At 39.9% G+C, this 25,997-nt stretch overlaps 3 protein-coding genes across 8 annotated transcripts; 2 read left to right on the top strand and 1 right to left on the bottom strand.

The window, feature by feature from the left end:
- Window positions 1-599: 599 nt before the first annotated feature.
- On the top strand, window positions 600-5,148 carry zbtb33 (zinc finger and BTB domain containing 33). The gene is made up of 2 exons (XM_067517461.1): window positions 600-905; window positions 1,577-5,148. The coding sequence occupies exon 2, from the start codon at window positions 1,579-1,581 to the stop codon at window positions 3,451-3,453; it is 1,875 nt and encodes a 624-aa protein (XP_067373562.1). The 5' UTR covers window positions 600-905; window positions 1,577-1,578; the 3' UTR covers window positions 3,454-5,148.
- Window positions 5,149-6,027: 879 nt separating this feature from the next.
- On the bottom strand, window positions 6,028-17,587 carry tmem255a (transmembrane protein 255A). Of its 6 annotated transcripts, none has more exons than XM_067517467.1 (11): window positions 17,213-17,587; window positions 16,878-16,946; window positions 13,078-13,220; window positions 11,422-11,484; window positions 9,971-10,060; window positions 9,263-9,328; window positions 9,003-9,091; window positions 8,741-8,812; window positions 8,199-8,367; window positions 7,930-8,076; window positions 6,028-7,293 (listed from the first exon to the last, which is right to left on the bottom strand). In XM_067517467.1, the coding sequence occupies exons 1-11, from the start codon at window positions 17,268-17,270 to the stop codon at window positions 7,150-7,152; spliced, it is 1,110 nt and encodes a 369-aa protein (XP_067373568.1). In that variant the 5' UTR covers window positions 17,271-17,587; the 3' UTR covers window positions 6,028-7,149. The 6 variants fall into 6 exon arrangements, with proteins under 6 accessions (XP_067373568.1, XP_067373569.1, XP_067373571.1 ...); XM_067517468.1 differs by having other exon boundaries at window positions 8,199-8,361; window positions 17,213-17,586; XM_067517470.1 differs by lacking the exon at window positions 8,741-8,812 and having other exon boundaries at window positions 17,213-17,585.
- A 3,203-nt stretch (window positions 17,588-20,790) lies between these two features.
- On the top strand, window positions 20,791-25,967 carry atp1b4 (ATPase Na+/K+ transporting subunit beta 4). Its single transcript, XM_067518971.1, has 9 exons — window positions 20,791-20,991; window positions 21,176-21,232; window positions 21,774-21,990; window positions 23,453-23,581; window positions 23,698-23,802; window positions 24,130-24,329; window positions 24,689-24,745; window positions 24,869-24,961; window positions 25,069-25,967. Exons 2-9 carry the CDS (start codon window positions 21,179-21,181, stop codon window positions 25,228-25,230), a joined length of 1,017 nt encoding a protein of 338 aa, XP_067375072.1. The 5' UTR covers window positions 20,791-20,991; window positions 21,176-21,178; the 3' UTR covers window positions 25,231-25,967.
- Window positions 25,968-25,997: the final 30 nt, after the last annotated feature.

Raw genomic sequence — 25,997 nt, 5'->3', positions numbered from 1 at the left:
AGATGTTTTTTCGTGTTTTCAAGAGCTCCGGTCTTATTCTGTCGTTCATGATAATTTCGTCAGTCGTTCGTGACTGTTTTTATATTACATGAATGTTTTTATATTGTATTTCCTCTCCATGACGTTTTTTTTTTTTCATTCCATTTTCTGCAGACAGGGCTTCTCGGGATACACTGCATTCCGAGTACAGAACCTATGTATGTATGGATGGATGGATGTATTTATTTATTTATTTATAGACCATAATGTCTTGTGTAAATGATAACATGAAAGAAACAATGACCTGATGAACAAGCAAGTTGAACTGGCAAAGGAGGGTCTTTGCACCGATTTGAACTGTACCGCTACGAACGTCACCTGCTGACAGCAAAGTTTACTTAGAGAATTTGACATTAAACATTACGCTGGTAAACACGCGGTGTAGTGTGATAAACTCAAGGTAAATAGTAAAAGATGGTGCCAAATGTTTGGCCTTATGTTCATGCAATCTACATCAAGCAGAAAAAGAAAAGACCCATTGATCAGCGCGGAGTCAGGTACTATTTTTTGTTGCTGCTCCTAGTTCTCTTGATGGTAGCCGGACGTTTGTTTTGAAGGCGAACCGGAAGTTATCTTGAGTCTAAACCGGCGTGGAAAAAGTAAACACATTTTCAGCTGTAATAACGTCCAGGCTCTATTTCATTAATGATTTGATGCAGTAATGAATTTCGTCTACTTGTAATGACATGCAGTTTGACTTTTGTGGCCTTTACCTTACGCGACGGCGACTCCTTGTGGCTGATCAATCAATGAGACTGCAACGTTAGCAGCGAGCTGCAGGGGAAGCTGTCTGTTGTTAGCCATTGGTTGTAGCCAGTTAATACAGTCCGTTCTGATTAGTCTTAAAGGAAACTTCTAGGTTGCAGGTAAATGAAATTCATTTCATGTGTAAACAAAAGTAGTCGATTGTCGGGCTATCATGTAGTTACTGGGGTCTTGTGGTTTTAACCGTTGAGCATGCTAACAAGATGCTAATGACAGGCCGCTGTATTCTTTCATTAAAGAGGAAGAGAGAAGTGGCTAGCGTTACCTTTTGTCAGCTAGCTAACGACCAACCGCGTCAAACACAAACAGCAACAACAACTGATGTGTGAGAGTAGCCAATTTATCCTTAAACTTAAGTAAACGAAATTCAGCTTGTATCAAATGTTATCTGCGGACAATAACTTAAGTTAATTAACATTAAGTCAACGTTTGCTAACGTTATTCTTATTGTTGCCTGACCGATATAAGTATTATCGAATAGTTGTTTGAGTACAAACAGTGATGGTTATGTTCATGCTCCAAACTGTTTGGTACAATAATCTTTAGATAATGTATTTCTAAAGAAATCATGTCTTCATCAAGGCTTTAAACTATTTATTATGAGTTTTAAAGTGTGTTGTTTGTGGTGTTAAGTTTTTCCAAGACATTGACAAAACATGCTATTTTTTTGTTAGTTCATATCAGTGTGGACCTAATTTAGGATATAGAGCTAAATCAATAAATTGGCTGAGGGATTATTTACTTATTTATTTTATTTTTTGTCTTTCTACAGACATGCCAAGTTTAAAGCTGATATCTGCCACCGATACACAGTATTCAGCAACTGTGCTGAAGGCAATGAATGAGCAGAGAAATCATGGATTATTTTGTGACGTCACCATCATCATACAGGACAAGAAATTCAGAGCTCACAAAACTGTCCTGTCTGCCTCAAGTACATATTTCCATCAGCTCTTCAGTGTGGCTGGACAAGTGATTGAATTAAACTTTATCAGAGCTGAAATCTTTGAGCAGATTCTTAATTACATTTATAGCTCCAAGATTGTTCGGGTTCGGTCTGACATGTTGGAAGAGCTCATTAATGCTGGACAGATACTGGGAGTCAAGTTTATTGCAAACTTGAGGTCACCACTGTCACAAGTTAAGGGTCTGCCTGGTTTGTCTAAAGATGCCGAAAACAAAAGTGATCCTCCGACAGAGATGATGCCTATCATCACAGAGTCATTCTCAATATCTGCCGAGGAATTTAATCAGACAAGTACACCTGCGGGTAACGATGAGGACTCGGACAATGATGTTATGTTTGTCTCACAAACAGCTGCTCAAACCAGAGCAGCCAATAAGGAAGCAAGTTCTGGTGAGATTATTGATTTGGTTACAGCTGATTCAGAAAATGCAGAATTAAATCAAAATAAAGAATACAACCATTCAGTTGTAAAACATAATGAAAAAGCTGCAGCTCCATTGAAAAAAAGTGGTGCAAAGCCTCTCGGTATCAGTTGTCCTGTCCCCAGTTTGCCCAATAGCAGCCCTCTGCACAGTCCAGACTCTAGCTCCAATAACTCTTCTTCCCCTGCCAGAGTTTCATCAGGAAGTGCTCCCACAACACCAGCCAGGCCAAACAGCTTCACCCCCGAGCCCCAGAGTGCCTCTCAGTCTTCTGAAAACACTGATATAATGGGAGTCCATAAGAAGCAAGTCTCTACCTTATCTCAGCAGGGAGATTTAAGAATAAGACTCTTGGATGTTTCTGCAAACCCAGCTAATCAGGCTAACATTTCCAAATCAGCTGTCTCAGCAAAAAAAACAGTGACACTGAATACAGCAACAGAGATTGATTCCATTTCTTCAGGCTGTAAAGTTTATGCTAATATTGGAGAAAATACTTATGACATTGTTCCAGTGAAGGAAGATCCAGGTGAAGGGGGCTCTAAAGCTAATAAAGGGAAAAGATCCACACCTTTGAAGCAGTTGGAGAAAACACCTGCTTCACCAAAGGTCAACCCAAGCAAGAAGAAGGCTAAGACAGAGCTGGAGGATCACTACGAGCTAATCATGGATGGGAAGACTTTTTACGTCTGCATCGTCTGCAAGCGCCCCTACGTGTGTCTGACAAGTCTTCGCCGTCATTTCAACACCCATTCGTGGGAAAAGAAGTACCCGTGTCGCTACTGTAACAAAGTTTTTGCCCTGGCTGAGTACAGAACTAAACATGAAATCCACCACACAGGAGAGAGGAGGTACCAGTGCTTGTTGTGCAATGAAATGTTTATAAACTACCAGTTACTCTCCACCCACTGCAAGCAAGTCCACAACCAGGACCCGAGCGGGAGGAAAGAGAAAGACGATGCTGACAACAACTTGTACCGCCTGCTGCCGTGCAAAACGGTGCAGATGAAGCCATACTCATGGACTACTGATGGGCCAGGGGTCCCTGTCATTTCAGAGGATGGCAGTGTGCATCATATAACCACCAGCACTGAAGATGTTCACTCCTCCACTCGGAGCAGGATGTTGAACTGGGATGACATCTTTGTCGAGCCTGATGCTCACATGCCACCTGATATTCATGCTCAACCAGGGACGACTATAAGCACTCCTCCGCAGGGAGCCACAGAGTTTGACTTTGTTATACCAGAGACCTACTGAGCAACAATTGGTTTCTGTTTTATTACCTGTGCCTTTTAGGTGCCTCCCAACCTTTTTTCATTTAATTTCAACAATATTCTTCTTTAATTCTCAATAGTGTATAGTCACATTATCTTTTCCGTTTAATAGAAAGTGGTGCAATACTATACTAAATTGTGTGATGATGTAAATCCATGTGGCTATGACCAAACTTGCAAAGGTGATCTTTGAGCTGTGACTCCACCAGAGCCTCTAGGAAATTGCGCCAAAACACGAAACAAAGATACTTGAATTTGTCAGTTGTGCCGACTTTGGACAAAGTGAGAAGGACAGAGGGCGAACGATTTCAAAGTGAAAATGTAATGTGACCGTACTTTTACTCATGTAATTTTGCTTTTGCAATAGCTTAGATATTTTCCAGTATTGGAATGAGTGACATTAGCAAATAAGCATAAGTCAAAGGTCAACGGCTTTTCCCTTCAGGGTTCGCCACAATGGAAAGTGGTGAATTTTTACTCCAGATGCCCTTCCTGCCACAATCCTCCAATTTTATATTGGTGGCTGAGCACGCGCATGGCCACACCTGGTGGGGATTTGAACCCGCGGCCTTTTGCATCCCAATCCAATGCTCTACCACTGAGAAGTAATTTCCAATTATAAATCAGAACTAGTCTTTAAAGATGAAGTGGTGGGTAAACTATGACTGTAGCTGTAATTAAACGGCAAAAAAACATTCTTAGCTGTTGCAAGCTAATGTTAATGCTTAAATGTCTTTTGGTTTTCATTCTCAAATTCCATTTCAGCTTAAGGATCTGAAGAACAAAGTGTTGTCTAAGCACTAGTTTTAACATTTAGGCTACGATACCTATCTGACGTCAAGCAGCTTTTCGAGCCCCATTTAATAAAATGGAAATTGGGTTATCAATTTTAGTGTAAAACCCAAGCTGAATATTTGTGTATTATCAGGTACCCTTAGTACTTCTAGTCAAGGTACATGAATGCAATTATGACTCGTAAAAAAAAATAGAAGTTGTGCCCCATAACCCAATGAAGCTATGTTGCTTGAATTTGAAATCCATTAACTAATGCAACAATCATGAATCTCGCCTGAGTTTCTGGTATGCGATAATTCCTGGTTCTCATCTGAGACCATTGTAGACCTAATTCTGTGCAAGATAATGTTAAATATGACCAGAAATATGTGTTTTAATGTGCGATTATTGGTGATCCCTTATATGGGAACTTAATGGGCAGGGAAGATATTCAATGCTTATTTAATTTTTCAGTATTTGGAAAAACAGTTAAGGGTTATTTTTCTGTCCATTAAACACCTCCTGTTTTATTCTGTTACAACTCTATATTTGATTTCTCGCTGTTCCCATGTTATTGGTTTATCTCAGTCTGTACAGATAGCACTTAGCTTGGGTCATGCAGAAAAATCTTTTTGTGTAGTGTTTTTACTTTTACACTGTTTCCATTGTGTCAGAAGGGGTAAACAAGTAGTGCTAACATGGGAATCAATTCATAGTGTTCATTTAATTAATTTAGTTTTTTTAATATACAAATTAACAGTGGTGTGGGATGTACAGTATGTATTTCTGTTAACTTTTTTTACTGTTTCAGATGTTTTATTATGTTAAAAGCAAGTCAATTAATGCTGTCAATTAGCAGTGAGGGTAATCTAATGGTAAATAAATTATTCTTTTACTACTTTAACTTTGTCTTGCATTACCATCATATAAACACTTATTTTATAAACCTTGTTGTGTCATTAAGATGAGTTTAACCTTCTCAAAAATTATATCTCAAAAGTGATATTTTTATTTTCTCAATGCAAAGTTTACTGTGTACACAAGCTAAAATTAAGTCAAGCTAATCAGTCCTGTAATTAATCCTCCCATCATGGAGGTGATCATGTTAAGGCTGTTGAACCGCCCTGCGATATTCAGTGAGGTGTTTCTGTGAGTAAACCTATTTGGTTTAAATGGGATTGACAAACTACAAAAAGGTCATAAAGTTGAATCAACAACTCTAAGACAGTTTGAACACAAAGTATGCAGACCCTCTGGCTTTTAGCTTGGTGTACCTCATGTTTTGGCAACTGTGTGCATATAGGGATAAATATTACCAAAGGATACCAAATCCTGTTTGTACAGCTGGAAAAATGATGAGAAAGTTTCATATTGAGAGAAATTCATACTACAGTGGTGAGAAAGTATGAACTTGAGCATAACATTGACTGAAACACGACCTGACATTGTCTGATATGATTTAAACATGATTTCAAGTTTAGGATCTGTGTAATACTGTAATTAGCCACAGCTTTTTAAGGCTAAATGCTAATTAATGTGAAAATGCTAACACTGTTAGTTTCACCCTGACATGGTCCGTGAAAATCTAAAGCAAGTAGTTATAGCAATCCATCCAAGACATGCTGAGACATTTCATCGAAACTTAAAAAAAAAGTCAACCTTGGGGTGTTAAAGCAAAAGTAAAAAACACTACCATGGTCAGTAGATTTCAAGAACTCCATCTGTACAGTAAAGAAAATTCATGGCGATACCTGCTGAGATGTTTCAGTAGAAAAAGAAAAAGTTTCAGTTACACAAAACAATTTAATGGCGAGACAAAAAAGGAGCCAATTCTGTATCAGCCCCTTAAAGCTCATAGAGACTGGTTTCATGGACATGGAGTAAGTTTACACTTCTGACATCAGTTCTTATTCTGTGATGTTTCACATCTTCTCTTATGGTCAGCGAAACCAGCACCGAATATTCTCGCTCGACCTTAATGATTATTAATGTGTCATCAGCACTAACCAAGAGACAAACGTAGAGTATGCTTACCTGCTTTGCAGCTTTTAGTGAAAATGCAATAAATAGTGTTTAGAGTGTAATTATTAACCGTTTCCTCAGTAACTACTGCAGGTAGAATAGCTTATTTCTTCACTGACACTGCTTGGTAAAGTTCACCACACACTGAATTAGGATATTCTTAAACATAAAGTGATGAGTTGATACATTTATACCACAATCTGTTTGTATACCTTAGTCCTAACTGTGCTAAAATCTTTTTATCATACTGCTATACATACGTTATGAGCATGTAATACCGTCATTGCTGCTTACAATGCCTTTGATAATGTACACTGACACTTTTGCCCAGTAAGGGAGTGACTGTTTGGGTCTACACCTCTACAGTTTGTAATGTTCTAGCTGACTCAGGAAAGACACCAAAGTTTCAGCTAATTGCATTAATCTCACACAAGGCTTACAACTATGCTCATCAGTCCACATCAGTCCAAATGTTACCATCTGTAACACTCAAGGCAGGTAGCATTTGCAATATACTAAAGAAAGGTAAACATAAAGCATGAGCTGTACAGAATCCATCCAGGTGACAGAGTGCTGCAGTGCTGGAGGTCCACTTGCATTAAGGCAGAGAGATGTGTAAACAGTCAAGGCTTTGAACAGGTTGTCTCTCTTCATGTGCATGTGTGTGCGCACATACACCGAGCAGGACAGAGTGTGAGTGGTGCCCGGGGAGACAAACACTCGATCCCGTGTGTTAGGCTAAACCTAAGGTCAGTATACTCTGTGGCCACCTTCCTTCAGCACAATGCTTGTGCGGAGAAGCCCAGACACATTGTGCATTCAAACCGTTCTTTCTAACGTCTCCTGATCACATGTCAGGTGTTTTCTATGCATGAGGCCAGTCTTACGGGCTGTATGGCGGGGGTTTTTCATCAGGATGGTTGTGAGGAGGGGAGTAGCGTGGTGGGATCATAGTGGGCCACAGGTGGCTGGATCCAGACTGGGAGTCGTCCGACAGGCCTGAGGAGTCAGGGAATATGTAGGAGCCCTCCAGGAAAAAGCAAAACACACTGACGTGAGTCTGGTTTCACAATAACTAAATACAGTGTACAGTTTTTTTTCCACCTCGTATTTTATAAACAAAGAATCACGGTGAATTGAATTTTGGGTTTTTAAAAAATTGTAAATAAAATGAATCCTCTTTCAAACAAGCAAATCTATACAAAGTTGTTCAAATTGATCCAGAAAATAAGTAATTTACATTCACATTTTTAGCTTTACTTAATAACAAATTCTCCGTGCTATTCAGCCACTTAGAAATGTTCTTGTGTCCAGTTTTCAATGATTTTCTTTAACAGAATTGCTAGATCTTTTACAGATACAGCTGAACTTCTATTACAATCCTTAAAAACATCCACAGCACTCAGGTGACCACCATTTGTGTTTTTTAAACCAGTTGCTCCACCAGTGATGATTTAGGTGAGTTAGGTGACTTTTTCATATTGTGTCCTTTAATTGAGCATTTTCAAAGAAGAAATATAAACAGTAATCTTAGAGGCTCTGGCCCATGGGGCCCCTTGAAACTTCAGGCCCCTGGGTCTGTGGCTGGTAGGCCCTTCTAGTAAACCATCCAAGGCAAAAAAAATCCATAACTCTTAAAAGTCATGCAGCACTGGCTGTTTACCTGCAGGTCGTAAGCAGTGTAAGGCGGCAGACAGGGGGTGCTGTTGTAATATGGGTTGATTGAAGTGGTGGTTGGAGGAGGGTCTGTGAGGACTGGAGCTGTGATGGCCTCTGGTTCAGATGTACTTTCTGATGCAGGAGCAGGAGTCTAACACAATGTAAAGATTAATTAATCACTTTTAGTATCTATCAAGCTCCAAATACTAATAAATGCAAAAATGCTTTTTTGATACATTCATTTTACTCTAAATATCATTTACAAAGCTGTACCATATCTTTAAAGCCTCCCAGCACTGCAGCAGTAATGATGCCCAAGAAGAGAGCCACAATGTTGAGGATGGTGGCAGACCACAGCAGGTGATAGAGATACACCACGTCCTGACAGCTTCTCACATCTGTGTATTCATGGTAGCCACCAATCACCTCAACACGGCTAGCCCAGTGGGTGGACAGAGAGGCAAACAAGCTACAGTCAAGCCACAAAAGTCACTGTGTTTTTAACAAAAGCGCTGAGAATTTGTCGTCAGGAGACAGTGAAAGGCGTGGTTTGGAAACAGGTTTGAATTATGGTAGTAAACATTCAGATCTGATAGTAGAGACCATGAGAAAGATGCTGCTAGAGAGCTCGGAAACAGAGACGAGGACATAGATGATTGCTTTTTTTTCTTTAGACAACAGGACATGCAGAGGACAGGGCACCTTAAAACACATGACTATGGTGTATTACTTAAAAAACGCTACATAAATATTTAGTTGATTCAGGGAGAGCTGATGAAAAATGGCCATTATAGGTCTAGAAAAAAGGGACCTACTTCCAAATCATGGATGATTTCCTAAACTTTTTCAAAACATCTTTATTCTGAAGTCCCATAAGAGGATGTTCTCTGAAACAAAGGTTAAAAGAAAAGAAACATTCTTGTTCTAAAACGATCAAAGCTATAATGCAAAGAAATCCTCCACAAAACTGCCACATCAGTTCACATCAAAAATCCAAACAGTCAAAGCAACACAGCAAAGCAAGTGGCCACTGAATCTGAGGTTTGGTCGGATGCTCGACCTCTTGCTGGTACTCACTTCCCGCAGTGGTAGAGGTCACAGCAGTAACAGGTGTTGCTCTTCACACGCAGGTTACAGGATGTGCGTGAGGCTGTCTGACAGGGCACCTGAAGGTCAAAAATGACTTTACACACCCTTCACTTTGGTTTTGTCACTGGTAAAGTCCCCTAAAAAAACGTCTGTACTAAATAACTAACGGCTGAGCACAGATATATGCAGCACACTGAGGAGGAACTGATATTGTTTTTGTGAAGTCATGTCAAAAATGTGATGCTTACGTCGCGGTCAGAAGCCGTCTCACTGGAGTGATACTCACAACGACCAGCATACAGAGGCCTGAGGTCCTGCAGGACAATAAGCAAGAGTTAATTCATCTCACAAAAATGCAATAAATAAGAAAAACAGAGAGACAAGAACTTGTGCTGCATAATAAAAAAAGCTTTGGTTTTGTGTGAGTTAATTTACTATTAGTTTGAGTATTTTTCCTCTAACAGCAGGCTATGGTAATAATCTGGTAATTAATATATCACGTGTTAAAAGATTCATGCAATTTTTAACTCTGAAACAAGATCAATGTAAACCCACAGTTGGCGTAATTTCATCTCGAATCTGTCACTGCAGCATTTTCCTTTTTTTTAATTCTGTTTTTATTCAACACTGAAGGGAAGTGACAGCACTGGCAAATAAAAAACCTGCTAATGGAGCTGATCTCCGTTTTCAGCCAGCCACAAATTTTAGTGTAATTGTTTTAAGAGTGCATTAGTGGTTTTCTATTTTTTTTTTTTTTATGCCAAGCATGGAGGAGAATATCCTCGTTTCACCACAAAATATATTTGTCCCATTGAAAAGGGTGTGGCAGCTGCTACAGCCATATGTGAGCAATGTCCTTGCACAAGAACGGTCAGCTTTAATAGAGTTGCCATTGATTAATAAGTTTGTTGTAAGTCAGAACATAAGGAGAAGTAAAAAGTAGAAGCTTTACTCACAATGTGCCTTGCAGCAAAAACACCGTCAACAATTGCACAGCAGAATGCAGCCACCACCCCGAAACTGATGAAGACAACAGATGCCACCAGCTGTGAAAAGAAAGAGAGAAGCATCAGTTTCACAACTTCACATATTTAAAATCATAATTTTGATTTCTTTATGCTTGCTCCTGCCACTGTTGTACTGCACCACATTTGCAACAATGATGTAAATCATCTTGAGTGCGAATCCTCTGAATGAGGTGAGGATGGAGGCCACTGTGGGCCAGGAGAGACAAAGTCCTGTGTTTGTCCCCTAGCTTCAGCGGTGCTCATGGCTGGCATGGTGCCTGCAGTAGATGCATTCGCCCGAATCTCCTTATTTCACTTAATGGAAGACAGCAGGTATTCAATTACACATCACCCCACCCTGTCTGCAGCCACCAGTGCTCACAGCGGGGGGTGGGGGGGTCCAACTGACACCAGAGCGTCCAGATTTCTACAATCAGGCTTTGAAAAGCAGCAGTTTTCTCCAGCAGTTTTCTTCTATGAAACACGTGGACCCCTTTTTCAACACCAGTTACTTTAAGGGAAATTATTTCTATATCTAGGCTTTTGTTTTTTCTTATCTAACCAACTTATCTAACCCACACATGCAGTCCAAAACAAGTTTTTGTAGGTGTTCTGGGCTATAAAGCAATAAATTGTCAATTGTAAAATTAAAATTCAAGGTCTTGTGTGATATTCCGCAATAAAAACAGAGTTTATGTGTATCACTATATGTATATGCACCATATAGGTTATTGGAAATGGAAGCTCTAATTTTTAATGTCCAGATTATTTACTCAATTAATCCACACCTGAAAATGGACACTTACCATAAGCGACCATTTACATAAATATTCATAGTAAAGAGGCTGGAAGTACATTCTTGTGATTTTAACTATTAATTTTTTAAAATGTTATGTCTCTATTTCCTCGAACCATAACAAATGTAACCAATATCTTTACTACTGTACATAATAACATATAATAAGAAACAAAAACATCAGTGTGGCGAAAGCTTGGTTACTTGTGTTACACATACTATTACTCCAGACTTCCAAACTCTGCTGCCCAACACCTCCCACCTGCTCCCATCATCAGCAGTTTCCCTTCTGCAAATTCCAGTATGAAATGTCTGCCAAGCTCCACTTACACCCCGTTTCTATTTCTGTCTGCATCTCCCCCTGAAGCCCAGTACACTTTCTTTGATGCACAGTGTAAACCACTTCAGTCCGAGTGGACTCGCAGCCTGGGTTGGGTCCACCAGTCTTATTGTCACATCACACAGCATAATCAAGCTTTAGGAAGTTGAGAGGTCACTGGGACTAATACAAAGTTTAATACCAGTGTTCTGCGACTGCTAAGACAATGAGACACGGAGCACTGAAAGTGATCTCAATGCACAGAGGTAATATAAATCCTCTTACCATCTGCCTCTTGTTCTCTATCAAATGAGCACCGATAATTCCCAGAAAGGAGCCAAAGCCCAGCTGGAAAGAGAGAAAATAGCTGTTAGAGCATTTATCTAATCTGACATTAAAGCTCTGATTTCATAGAACAGTGAAAAGAATCAAGAGATAAGTGTTTTCTGTCAGTCTGGGGAATCATTTCAGCATGTTTACAGTATTATCAATTTGTCATGTTTACAGATAACAAAAATACACTGAAAATTAATTCACTGTGTTTTGAAGATTTGTGAGATTAAAGCCTCTCTCTGCTGTATGCGGCATGATGTAATATGACAGAAAATTGTCAATAATCAGTCACTGTAAATTCCATTACATTCTAATAACTTAAACACCTGATCTTTTAAACTTATCCTACACAAACACACAGCTTACACCAACTTCTTTTGTGAGTGAAAGCAACTCACCTGTTATTTAAAAGTCTATTAATCCATTTTTTTTACTCAAGTAAACATGCTTTTAAACAAAGCAACAGAAAAAGCTGATATCTGTGACTGCATGTTTCCAAGGTTTACAAAGTGATGTCAATGCACAGGGGTAATATATGCAAATAAAGATAATTACAAATTAAATTATTTAAAATATAATTAGATTGTCCTTAATATAATACAAACCATACAGTGGCCTGGTAGGTCAACGAGTAAAGCAGCAGGATGAGATCAAATCCCAGTTCACCCAAAAAATCCCCAGCCTACCCACCAGATGTGTCCCTGAGCAAGACACTCAGCGCTAGCTCCCCGGGCAAAAAAAAAAAAAGTGATGTGACACAATCCCTCTGTCCCAACTCTCTCAGTGTGCTGCAGCCATCTAACTCTAAATTAGTCTATATTTACACAATGTAATCAAAGCTACAATATAAAATATTTTTCAATGGAAATATGCTCCATAATGACATGAAACCAACTCATCAAACAGTACTGGCAGCAGTGCAGAGATATTCACTTCTTTTTGAGCAAGGCTCACCTTTCTGACCAATCGGAGAAAAACAACAATTTTTGCATAATTATTCCATTTTAATACCATTTGATGTAGTTATAATTTAATCTGATAACTACCTGAAGGGCTGTGCAGAGCTGTTTTAGAGTAGGGAGAGGCAGAGCTGAGCAGAGCAGACTGATATTGATCTTTGTGCTCCCACCAGCTTAAGTCGGTCAAAGAGCACAAGTTTACCTTTTGTTAGATAAATAAAGGTTAAGCAAATTAACATGTCAAATATTTTAGTTTTTTTGCATTCTAAAAAAATTCATTATGGCGTTTGTAAGATATACAGCAAAGCATGCAAATACTAATAAATAATAATTAACTAAAAAATTAATTTGAGGTTAAAGTTAAAGAAAAAGCATCTTTGGAAAAGTAAGCAACAAACTCTGGCAGCTCTTGAATCCTAAAAACTGAGCAAAAACAACGTTATGGACTGCTTTGCCTCACTCAGCCTCTAATGACGGCGATGCTGAATAATGAATGTGGATCAACTTCGCCCCTCAGAGACTTTCAGTAATTAGGTTCATCAGAGTCCAGAAGCCGGAGGAGCTCACCGAACACACTTCACTTATTATAAACTGTGACAGGGAACAGACTCACTGCTGCTGTTACAAGCAGGTGTGAACGTGCACTCACAATGACTCCTGAGTAGTAGCCACCCACTGTGATGTTCTGCGTCCTGGTAGTGGCTGCCAGGCCAAAGACGAGGATGAGCACGGATACAATGAGCAGCATCACTGTCACAATTATGGATTTCCTCTTTCGCCTCTTAAAGGAACCTTCAAGACAACAGACGAGTGAACATTACAGCTAGCGTCAGAGGGTGACGTGAGCACTACAGTGATATAAAATTAGAAGATGAGGCTGCAGCTAGAATCCACCACAGGCAATGATGTCATGGGAAGTTATTAAAGAGACTAATTACAAAGCTGCAGCATCAGTGGCTCTGTCCCTTAGACCAGCAGGGTCCCAGAATAAGGCATCAGAAAACATGCTGCTTTGAAAATGCTTCAAAATTACTTTTGCCATTACCGTTTTGAACTGTACAGTCATCCAGAAAGTATCCGCTTAACTTTTTCCACTTTGTAATGTTACAGCCTTATTCCCAAACGGATCAAATTCATTATTTTCCTCAATAATCTACAAACAATACCCCATAATGAAAATGTCTGTGATTGTAAAGTTTGTTTGAAGTCTTTGCAAATGTATTTAAAAAATAACAATAAAAAAAAAAAATCACGTTCATAAGTATTCACCACCTTTGCTTAAAACTTTGTTCAAACACCTTTAGCACCAGTTACAGCCTCAAGTCTTTTTGAGTATGATGCTACAAGCTTGGCACAACTGTTTATGACCAGTTTCTGCAAATTTTCTTTGCAATACCTCTGAAGCTCCATTAGGATGGATGGGCAGCATCAGTGCACAGCCATTTTTAGATCTCTCCAGAGATGTTCCATCGGGTTCATGTCTGGGCTCTGGCTGGCCACTGAAGGACATTCACAGAGTTGTCCCGTAGCCACTCCTTTGTTAGCTTAGCTGTGTGCTTAGGGTCACCATCACCCCAGTCTGAAATACAGAGTGCGGTGGAACAGGTTTTAATCAAGGATGTCTCTGTACATTGCTGCATTCATCTTTCCCTCGATCCTCGCTAGTCTCCCAGTGCCTGCTGCTGAAAAACATCCCAACAGCATGATACTGCCACCACCATACTTTACTGTAGGGATGGTTTTGGCCAGGTGTTGAGCGGTGCCTGGTTTCCTCCAGACGTGACACATGTCATTCAGGCCAACGAGTTCAATCTTTGTTTCATCAGACCAGAGAATTCTGTTTCTCATGGTCGGGAGAGTCCTTCAGGTAGGCTGTCATGTGCATTTTACTGAGAAGAGGTTTCCATCTGGCCACACTACCATACAGGCCTAATTAGAGGGAGTGCTGCAGAGATGGTTGTTCTTCTGGAAGGTTCTCCTCTCTCCACAGAGAAACACTGGAGCTCTTTCAGAGTGACCATCGGGTTCTTGGTCACCTCCCTGACTAAGGCCCGGCCGGCCTGCCTGCTCTAGAGAGGATCTAAACTTCTTCCATTTACGGATGATGGAGGCCACTGTGCTCACTGGGAGCTTCAATGCTGCAGAAATATTTTTGTACACTTCCCCAGATCCGTGCTTCGATGCAATCCTGTCTCTGAGGTCTACAGACAATTCCTTGGACTTCATGGCTTGGTTTTTGCTCTGACATGCACTGTTAACTATGGGACCTATATAGACAGGTGTAGGATTTTTCCAAATCATGTCCAATAAACTAAATTTCCCACAGGACAAGGATGGTCAATGGAAAGAGGATCCACCAGAGCTCTATTTCGAGTTTTATGGCAAAGGACACGAATACTTATGTACATTTGATTTTTTTGTGTGTGTGTGTATATACAAACATACACACAGTGGGGCAAAAAAGGTATAGTGCCTTGAGATGTCTTTGTTGTGAATGGTGCTATACAAATAAAGTTGAATTGAATTGAGTTAGAAACTCTAATTACATAAGGCAAAGCGTCCTTTTCCATTGATCTGTGTAAAATAACTCTAATTCCAGGCTGTTCTGGTGTCATAGGGGTAGACATTGGACTATAAAAAGACACTGAACAGGTCTTTCTAAAAGCCTTCAAAAACACTGGCTGTGGTCGAAACATTGATTGGATGAATAAATTATGATAGCTTACCGTCTGGTTATCTAACTGCCATAATCACCAGATTTTAGCATGCATTCACCAAATGTAACTGCAAGATCCCAGTCATTTCTCACCCCCTCAAATCCAGTTTGAATTTCCTCCCAAACAAAGAAGCTGTTGTGTCAGAATTGTCTCACACAACATGAGGAGATAATGCTGAAAATAAAGTTTGCTAACTGGGTAATTTTGGGTGCAATCTACTCTCTTTATTTCATTATAAAAAATAATATAAGTTCCAGCTTTTTGTTTTGCAACAGAATAGATCTAACCCATTCTATTTGTATTATATCTCACATTTATTCTGTGTTATTTAAAGAGTTCACCATAGCTAGTTATAGAAGCACTGAAGTCGTCTCTAAATTCTGTTTTATCAGTTTGTGGGTATGTGGAAGCGGACGCCACAGACACACAGACTTCACTGCCACCGAATACTGAGCTCCAACCTGGAGATCAATAAGAAACTGTGCTCTCCTTTTGAAACTCAGAGGACAAGGACATCTCCGCTCTCTCAGAATAGAAAACATATGGTTTCCATCAGATTTTATAACCATGCTGCATGCATAATGAAGGACACAGCCTCTGAGCTTTGTGTTCATTGGAATCCTGTAGATTGTTTCCTAGTCTTAAAGGTTAAGTGGCAGTTAAATGAACCAATTCATATGGTTTTGGCCATCGGTGAAATTAGGAGCAAATTCCTGTTCCTCCATTATATCAAATACCTTTGACTTTAATCGCAGAGACCACAGAATGTGGTTATAAGATATTAAAATCCAACTCATTTATGCACTTTTATGTAGATTGTCCTTTTTAGTTAGACACTTTTGATTTGTTTGGTTTTACCATTATCTCCAGGCTATATAGGACTTTTGGAGATATGGGCTTTTTAACTCAAATTATGAAGGTCTCCATTAGATTATAAAGTGACTCCCTTTGAAAACATCAGGAATGAGAAACAGAAGAACTGTTCAGGTATTGTTTAAGCAGGTGTTTGAGGTTCGCTCCAGTTTCATGATGAATGTATTTTTTGTTTTGTTTTTTGCAGGATTGACCATCCTAAATTTACAGCTTTAAAAAGACATATTTAATACCACATAGAATGCAATCTAATACCCACTTCTCAATAAGATATTGAAAACCAGTAGAGGAAATTTATTTGGCAAAAAATTATTTAGCAGAAAATTATTTAGCAATGGTATGGAACCTATTGACATGAACATCATTTTTGTCAGTATCCCCCAGCTGTTTATAATTCTCGCGATCTGGCCCATGTATGAATGCATTAACCACTTAAAAAACAACGTCTAATTCACATATCGATTTTACATAAATCAGAGTCACAATAGTACTGGGGATTTCCGAGTAAGTCTCTGAGAAAACCACACACACAAAACAATTTCACTAACAATTCTGTTTATGACGAGTTATAAAAAGTACTGAATGCGTCTGTGGCAGAAATGTCAGACTGTTTAAGAACTTATAAAACTATTTTTCACGAAATTGGTGCATTTCTAACCTGTATGGCCAATCAATACCAAGTCTGCAGCTCCTTAGAAATAATCCTACTGTTTGTGTTACAACAGCGAAACTTAGATTAAATCACCAGCCTACGATCTAGTGAGTGTGACCCATTTTGTTTTGCATGAATCGACCGTTTTCCCTTTAATTTTTACGGTAACAATCGAGTATCCGGCCAAAATCTGTGTCAAGCAATTACCGTCAGAGTCTAACATCAAGGCTGCCGTGGTTACTCGACGTCGCCGCACCTGCAGTGACGCGCTGCGGCCTGGATCAGAAAAAAAGCACACGATCTGGTGATGCAACGGGTGTTTTTTGTCTGTTTTTATTAGGGGAAATTGCTGCTACTGGCTTTAAGCGAACACTGATGGTCAACATACTAATCTCTGTGCACATGTACATTTAACAAATGCGACTAGTGACAAATGCGACTAGACAAATGCCCTGCAGAGTAAAAATCTGTAAAAATATATCCTTTATTGTTTCACTGATAAGACCTGCTACAGACACACCGTTGACCTTGCACACACCTACCCATATTTGTTTCAGACAGAGTCAGTCCGCTGGATTGAAGGCTCTGAACAGGCGGCATGCTGTTAGCAGGATGTTTATGGATACAGTCCCGCGGACGATCCTCTTGCAAAAATATCAAAAATGCTCATAAAAACCAATCACGACTCAGTATTATTCGCTGTGCATTTATAGGCTAAACGTGAACAACTAGGAGCTAACGCGGACGGTGCGTTCACTTGCTGTGGCATACTCTGACACCAGAACTTCGTCCCCGCTGAGCTCCAGTCTGTCTCGTTTACATCCACGCGGCTGTTGGTACGTCTCTCGTCTCCGTCCTCACGATGTGTCGTTGTCAGACGGAGGGTCGCTGGTGCTGGTGGGTTGTATGTGCGCATGTCCCGCACGTACTCAGAAAGACAAAGTAGCCCAACGACTCCCGTTAGTGTCGTTACTAATATTAATTTAAACAGCATAAAACGTGTCCTCAACGTTTAAAACGTGTAAAAAACGTTTCCCCCACGACATAAAACACTTAAACGTTACACTATCGTTTTATTTACGTCACTATTTGTTTTTTAATATTTAGTTGTATTTTTGTACAATTTTTCTACCTAATTTTCTATTTGACATCCAAAGTTTTGTCTTTATATATATATGTAACACCCTAATATATTCCTGACAAAATAAATATATTTTATACATGTTTGTCATCTGTGATCCATCAATAGCTCTAACGTTCCTCCATCTTTAATTTTGCTAATCAGCTAATATAGCTAAGCCATAGCCTACTGTCTGTTAAGTTACAAGATTAGCGATTTAAAGCTTTGAGTAAGTAAACAAATCAAATGTTGGCTTGAAATTTAACAATAGCAACACTGCACAGTTTTAGTTTTGCACTGAATTAGTACGTTTAACAACTTAATTTATGTTTAATGTGGATGGTGTTTGTTAGGCTTCTGTACACCAAAATATTATAGAGTAAATAATACATCACCTCCCAAATAAATTAATAAATAAATAAAATAAATGATGATTATTATTTTATGTAAAAAATGTATATTTTTAAGACCTGTGATTTTTAACAAGTTAAACAGACTAGCCTACAACATTGTGTAGACATATTTACCTTGTAAGAAAAGTGATCAGTGGAACAAACTATCTGATATAAAGTTCAAATAAACTGCATGAACAAGGTTATGAGGGAAACCCACAGCTTTGTCAATTTAACTGTGTTGTGCATGGCTCCACATCCCTGATCATGCAAGCAAACCAGATTGTGAATTTAGTAAGACTTGTTTTTGGTTTATGAGTGTAAACAGGGGGTAGAGAATAAATCAGCACTAGTACAGCCTACCAAGAGTTTTTAAAGAAATAAAACTGAAAATGATAGGCTGGCCAAGTAGGACTATTCATCCCTTGATTTGATAGCATATGTTGATTGACTCTAGGCTATTTAAAGCTGATTGTAGAGCAAGAGGCCTCATTTGTCTTGGGCTTAAGCTAGAGCTAATTATATTAAATTGACTTGATTTGTAATGACTGGACATTTTACTGATACTGATCACTTTAGTTCAATACTGGAGGTGTTTGGCATGGTTAGGAAGAAATGAATTTATTAAAGCTTTAAGGCATAAAGAGGTCACGGTTAGGAATGAGGGTGGAGCACCACCAAGTGTCACAAATACTGTGTTGCAATCTGGAGCTGTTGGACATCCAGTGAATGACACATGACTGCTTCAGCAAATTGATGCTGCTTTAAAAATCAAACATCCAAAATAAACATAAACAATACAATAATTTCTGCATTTGTCTTTGAAGCATGTTTGCAAGTTAATCTGTTAAACACTACTAACAAATCGGGTTATTAAATACAGTTTATTGTTTGCCATCCATGATTTTACCCTGGGCCTTACAGTATTGTATTTGTATAATGAAAATATTATTTGCTTCATTTGATTTGCCGTTTCTGGGTAGAGAATTGGGTTGCAATACAGAAGAACATTAGGATCGAATCCCACCCCACCAGGTGTGGCCCCGCCTAGCCACCGAGGGCCACCTTGGTGCCGGCCCCAAGCCTGGCTAAACTGGGACGGTTGTGGCAGGAAGGGCATCCGGTATAAAAAAACTCATGCCAAATCAATGTCTTGAACACGTTCTGCAGAGGTGACCCCTGAAGTGACAAGCCGAATACCGCTGTATGTGGCCAAGGACCTGGCTTTATCTTTAGGAGGACCGGGCCAATTATGTTAAATGGTTTGTGATCATTGAATTTTAAAATGTGTTTTTAGAAACATACACCATTACAATAATATTACAATAATATCCACAAAGGTAAAGGGCCTAAGACAGTCTTACTTTATTCATAGTCTTCAGTCACTTGACCGGCACAGAGAGCTGAAGGGCCAAAACATGTCATTTTTTTACTGGATGTCAATAGAACTGCAGCACATGCCTGTTCAATTTCCATCTGTTCAAAGCAACAAATACTGTATTTCTATCACATGTCAACAGTAGAAAAACAAAGAAATTAACGCATATCTACAACTTTTCAAGCGGATCCATGATCATATTACAAAAATTACAATTTACAAAATAAATGAGGATCAACAGGTGGAAGCCTTGTTTCCTTGTTTACCCTTCAGATGGATATAAAGATGTGGCATCATGTCCTTTTTGTTTGTTTGTTTCTTTTCCTTTTTAGTTTGCATAGTTGTAAATGACTGTTTTGGAGATTCTATACACTCAATATGCAGGTAATATTTAAGCACTAAAAACAAATTCAAATGCACAGAGAATGGCATGAATGTGGGGTTCCAGGTGCCCTGCAGCTCATTTGTGCCCTGGGGACCCCAAACAGGTGAAACTGGCCGTGGCTGGCTGCCCATTCGTACATACAGTACGCACGCAGGGACTAATATTCAGCAGCAAGGATGCGCAGCCCTTTTAAAAACCACATAATAAACACATGCATGCACGTGTTTGCCGCGGAAATCTCAAGGGACCCATTTTTTTCCATGACGCAATTTGTCTTTTCATGTAAAATGAAAAGAAAAAAAAAAAACCAGAAATCCCCCTCTCCCAGTTACACGGGGTAACAGAGCGGTACGTGACCGGAGTGCAGATAGGATCAGGGATGAGGACTACTTGAACTTCACCAGAGCAGAGCTTATGGAAAGCAGTTGCTGCAAGACTGTATGGAGTTGCTGGCGTTGGCAACTGGATTAGTATGCATGCATGTGCAGGGACAATCGTGACGGATATTTAATTTATGATGTTTTTGTTTCCGGTTAAACGTCCAATCGATAACAATAAGGCAGCAAAGAGTTAGAAAAGGAAACACGGGGATTGTTCTGAGTATCTTTGTGCACGTACAGTATGATGGACAACAGTGTGCTGACATGAGATACACTATAAATATTGTTTTCAGACTTTGCTATATCTTAGCACAGCTCTCCAGACAATGGCTGATGGTGTGCGTGTGCAGAATGCGGTGCTGTGGTTCAGGCTGCTGCCAAAACGTCTCTCTCCCCAACCCAACCATCCCCCCCCCCCCACCCCCCAACAAAATAAAAGCATTTTGTATCCCACCCCTCGTTTTTTTCCATCCTGTGGTCATTCACTAAGATGCGCGGTTAGTTGAAGGAGGTTCTTCACATCCGGACCCCTCTGCATGCCTAAAACTTTCTAATGAAACCTCCAAAAAGTTTTTGACAAATATTATATATATATTTTTTAATCTCTGGGGGTCAAGAGGGTTATCCACATATTAATCTTCGTTTTTATTCAAAAGACAACTAAAGGTACGTTACATACTTGGTCGTCTATTTGCTACAACTACTTGTCTTGAGTCTGATTCTTGAAAATATTCAGATAAAAACCCGGGAAAATGTTGAACTGAGAAAGTTTTCAGATGCAAAGATGTGTGAGCATGGAGAGCACAGCTAGATGTGATTGGTTTAACAAGTGCGTTTTCTTCTTGTGTAGAATATGGAGTCTGGTTCCACAGAAGGAGGAGCTGAAGATTCTCTACTTAAAAGTCCTGTAAGTGCTGACATTAAAGAGAAACAACTGTTGAATCAATTAATCCAGATGTAATATTTAAGGCATGTTTCCCTCAAGTTTCTATTGGCACAAAGCTCATAACAGTATTTTAAATAGATAACATGAGTTTAAAAAAATGCCAGGCTTTGATAAATTAAGTGACTTTTTAATGACACTCTGGAGTGTCCCGTGGCTCCTCTGGGATGTGTGATGCTGAGAGTCAGTAACATCTGGCTGTGAGAGTGACCCTCCAGCTCTGCTGTCTGCAGCTGCTGCTCCAAACAGGAGGGTCTACTCACAGGAGGTCAGCTCTCCCAACGAGTGCCAGAAAGGTCACCAGCGGGTTTATAATTTGCAGAAACAGGGAACAGGACCATCAGTGTGGTTATTGTGCAGAGCGCTCTCTGGTAGTTTATAATATCAGTCATACTCTGATCAGAAGGCATGTTATTTTTTCCCTGAAAGGAAAATAGGTTGACTGCAGAAATCAGCAGTTGAAAATATGTGTGGTGAGGGCTTTTTCTCCTCTTCTTTCCACCAGCCTCACAAAGTGATTCTCAAACATGGCCAAGAGCTGGAGGAAGAGCAGGAGGAGTTGGCCGAGCACCAGCCTCTAGAGCAGGAGGACCTGAACTTCGAGAGATGGAAGCGCAGGCCGTTACCTAAGAGGACACTCCACCAGAAAATAGACGACTTGAAGAAATACCTGTGGAATGCAGAGACCAACGAATTCATGGGTCGCTCTGGAAAGAGCTGGAGTGAGTTGAAAAAAAGAGAGGTTCTGTGTTGTTTGAATTTAGGAAAAGTGCATGAATTCTTTTTTACTGCATGTGTCTTATAATCGGTTCAATAATCTTAAACAAGCCTAAGAGCAGATGTGGTGTTTAAAAATCTTTAAAAGATGCACTTAGGGGTAGTTTAAGGGGTGAGAAGTGTCTTTCCAGTCCAGCGACTCTGCTCACTGTGTTGTGAGTGTGTGTGTCCTCATGCTCAATGTTTACATAGGTGCATGGACAATTCAGAGTGTCCCGACAAAAACAGACTGCCTGGGGACGTATTCCCAGCGGGAGCGTACTGTTCTGGGCCTCGAATTGGCCAGGAATCACATTCCTCCACATCTTACCATGCTCTCCACAGCCTCTTTCCCAAAGCCTTTGCGACCTCATCTCTGAACTTAACATGCTTATGACCCCTCAGTTGCAGTAATACACGAAGAGGTGCTCTTGTCTTTTTTTTTTTTTCCCAGAGTACACTGCCAAATTTAGCTTTGGTGCAGGCAGGCAGACTTTTTTGGCAGAAGTGTGTTTTTGGCAGAAGGGTGTTGAGTCAATGATGATGGAGCAGCATCTTTGTATTCCAGGGTAGTTACGATGTGACGCTGTTGAGCCTCCTCCCTCAGCTCTGGTGTACACAATAGCAAACATGATCCAACTGAGTGCAGAGAGAATATCTGAGGAAAGTGTGTGCTTCTTGCATAATTTGCACTGTTATGTTCCAGGGAGGTCTAAGAGCTCATTTCAGCTGCATAACCAGTGTGTGCACACTTGGGGAGGAGTGGGGCCCATGTGTCTGCTGAAGAAAGTCCCATAGTTGAAGTCTGTGCTGTGTGTCCTGTGAGACGAGTGTGTAACAGGGGACACAATACCAGAGTGGGGTGATTGGGGCTCCATGGAGCTGGCTGTGCCTCTATGGCTGCAAAAGACCCTCAGTACGATGGCAACCGGAGGTTCACAGTGTTCCTGAGTGAAAGGACAGCTGGGAGAATTCTCACTGAGCTCAAACAGAAAAGCCTTTGTGGCTCCGGGGATGCAAGGCTGGCTGCAGCTAGTCCCCTGTGAAATTGCCCGCACAGCAAAAGCCATTTAATTTAGGATACGTTTATCTTGATTAGTTGCTAATGCATTGTTGATTAAAAATTGCAGAACAATGCAAGTTCTCAGGGTTTCTTTGTTATAGGCTCCTCAGCTCAATATAATGGATTTTAGATCAAAGTTATTTGAGTTATTTGCAGATCCAGACACGAGTAAACAAATTACCGACTGTCCTAAACAAGGACAGCGGCTCTAGGTCAACAGAGACCATGCAATCAAAGCAAAACTGGAAAATCATTATGCTTCTCCAATCAGATCAGAGACATTATTGATTTTGAGTTGTGTAGTGTACGATTTAAGCCACTTTGTGTATTCACTGTAATAAATTCTTTTTTTACTCTATTTTTAGGCCTCATCCTTCTCTTCTACGCTGCACTTTATTTGTTTCTTGCAGCCATGTTTGGCGGCTGTATTTTTTGCCTTATGTGGTCTATTAGTCCCTACCATCCAACCTTCAATGACAGAGTGATGCCACCAGGTAAACACGGTCCTAATCCTACACCACTCCTTTGTCACTTTTCTCTCATCTCTCTGCTCGACCGTCCCTCCGTCTGCTTCAAGCACAGTTGACTGTCTCTGGGTTTCCACTGGCAGGTATGACGATGGCCCCACACCTAGAAGGCAACGACGTCGCTTTCAACGCCTCTGATCGCAAATCCTGGAGGAAATACATCAGGTCAATGGATGAATATCTAAAACGTGAGTCAGTAAAGATTGTGGGGGAAGTTGGGTGATGTCTGACAAGGTTGATGAGTTTGCTTAAAATGAGGCGGTCATGCGGTGAGTTAATCCACATCTCTACCAACTTTGTCCTCCTTTTTCATTTGATTCTTGCGAGGCATCCTGGGAAGGGAAGCCTCTTTGTGTTCATTCAGGACAGTTTTTTTCACACTCGCCTTTTGTCAAGCTTCCTCAATCGGAGGCCTGAGTCTGGCAGGGCATCGCTTTCGCAAAGGTTTATTTATGCCCTGGTCTCTCATTCCTCCTCTTTCCTCCTCTGCCACTTTCTCCCTTCTCTATTTTCAGCATATAATGATGGCACTCAGGAGAAGAAGAATATTCAATGCACAATGGAAGGTTACTTCATGCAGGAGAAATTGAAGGAAAGTGAAGAGCGGAAAGCATGTCAGTTTAAGAGGTCCTGGTTGGGGGACTGTTCGGGGTTGCAGGACCCCCACTATGGCTATTCTAAGGGAAGGCCATGCATCCTACTTCGAATGAACCGGGTAAGACCCTATAACCTGTAATGTACCGAAACTAAAGACAGCAGGAACAGAGAGAATTAGTGACATCTTGTGGCCATTTCAGGGAGAAGGTAAAGACACATGAAGCAATTTCTGCACTACTGTTAATATTTTGAACAGTAACTTTAGGTATTTATGCTTTTACAAATTAAAAATAAACTTCTGCATAACAATAAATTATCCTACTGCACATTTAACTGGTGCAGGACAAAAAAATAATACCCGTCCTAAAATATCAGCAAACAAACTTAAAATAGCACCATATTATCATGGACACGTATGTTTTTACTGTATTTTGTTTGCATGATGACACTTTTTCTGCTGTTCTCAATTTTCAATAGATTCTTGGATACTTACCTGGCCAGGGCAAACCAATAAATGTGACTTGTGGAGTTAAGGTACAGCGGCCATCTTCACTTGGTTAATTTACGTCAGTCATGAGCAGCATGTCTAAAAATGTCATCACAGTGTCTTTCAACAAACTGTGGGTCAAGAGAGTTTAATGTTTTCCCTTTATTTAGAAAGGACCACCAGAAGCTCTGGGAGAAATCCAGTTTTTCCCTAAGAGCACTTTTGAGCTAAAGTACTACCCATACTATGGGAAGCTCAGACATGTGAGTGAGAGACTGATCACAGTTGATGACTTTTGTTGCATGAAACGTATATTTGAGACTAAAATAAAACACTTTGTTCAGCTTTTTTAAAATGTTTTCTGTCTCAGGTAAACTACTCTTCCCCGGTGGTGGCTGTGCGTTTTTCAGGTATGCAGTATGGCACTCCAATCCACGTACAATGCAAACTGAATGGAAAAGGCATCATTAATGATTCGCCCACAGACCGCTACCTGGGCAGTGTGACCTTTATCTTAGAGGTCGGAGCGTAGGGCAAAGACATCACTGCCAGCAGGATGCTCCTGTGAAAATGAGGCAGAAAATGTACAAGAAAAAAGAATCTGTTGAACCATTGTTATTCATAAAATATGTAATTTCCCTCTCCTCATCCTTCACTTAAATATCAACATCTTTTGCTGTGAAATTCCTCAAGACGTAGATATTTACTCTTGTGTTTGTGTTGCATCTTTGTACCTTGAGTGTACTATGGGCACCTACACCCACAACAGTGCTGAGCACAGGACGAGAGCATAGAGTGAGTTACAGTTCAATTCCTGATATTTTGTAATGATTAGCAAGATTAATCAAACTAAATTACACTGTGCCCAATAGTTAGCTTTTCTGGCTATGCAAATCAAATTATGACTTAAAACATGAATAGGTGATTAGATACATCATTCTGTCAGTTTAGATTGAGTATTCGTGTGCACATTTTGTGTGGCATTGTACTAATTTGTTTTGAATTATATTTTTCAAACATGTATTGTAAGAATTCAAAGAACTATCATGCAAACACTGAAAGCAGGACTTGTACTGTACTTACACAGTAAATAAATACATAATAAATGACTGCAAATACACTATTACTATATTTTGTTGAATAGAGCAGAATTATACATTTATGATAAAGTATTGCAAGCCACAGCTCGCCTTCTTTTGTAAAAACATTTGCTTCTGTAAATGAAATACTACACAAGACTGATCAATAAAAAGACATCCTGTACTGTGACATAGTTTGTGAAAGGTCTGTACCATTTTT

Source organism: Channa argus, chromosome 10 (genome assembly GCF_033026475.1).
Source record: "Channa argus isolate prfri chromosome 10, Channa argus male v1.0, whole genome shotgun sequence".
Taxonomy (NCBI): domain Eukaryota; kingdom Metazoa; phylum Chordata; class Actinopteri; order Anabantiformes; family Channidae; genus Channa; species Channa argus.
This window is presented reverse-complemented; position numbering and strand designations above follow the sequence as displayed.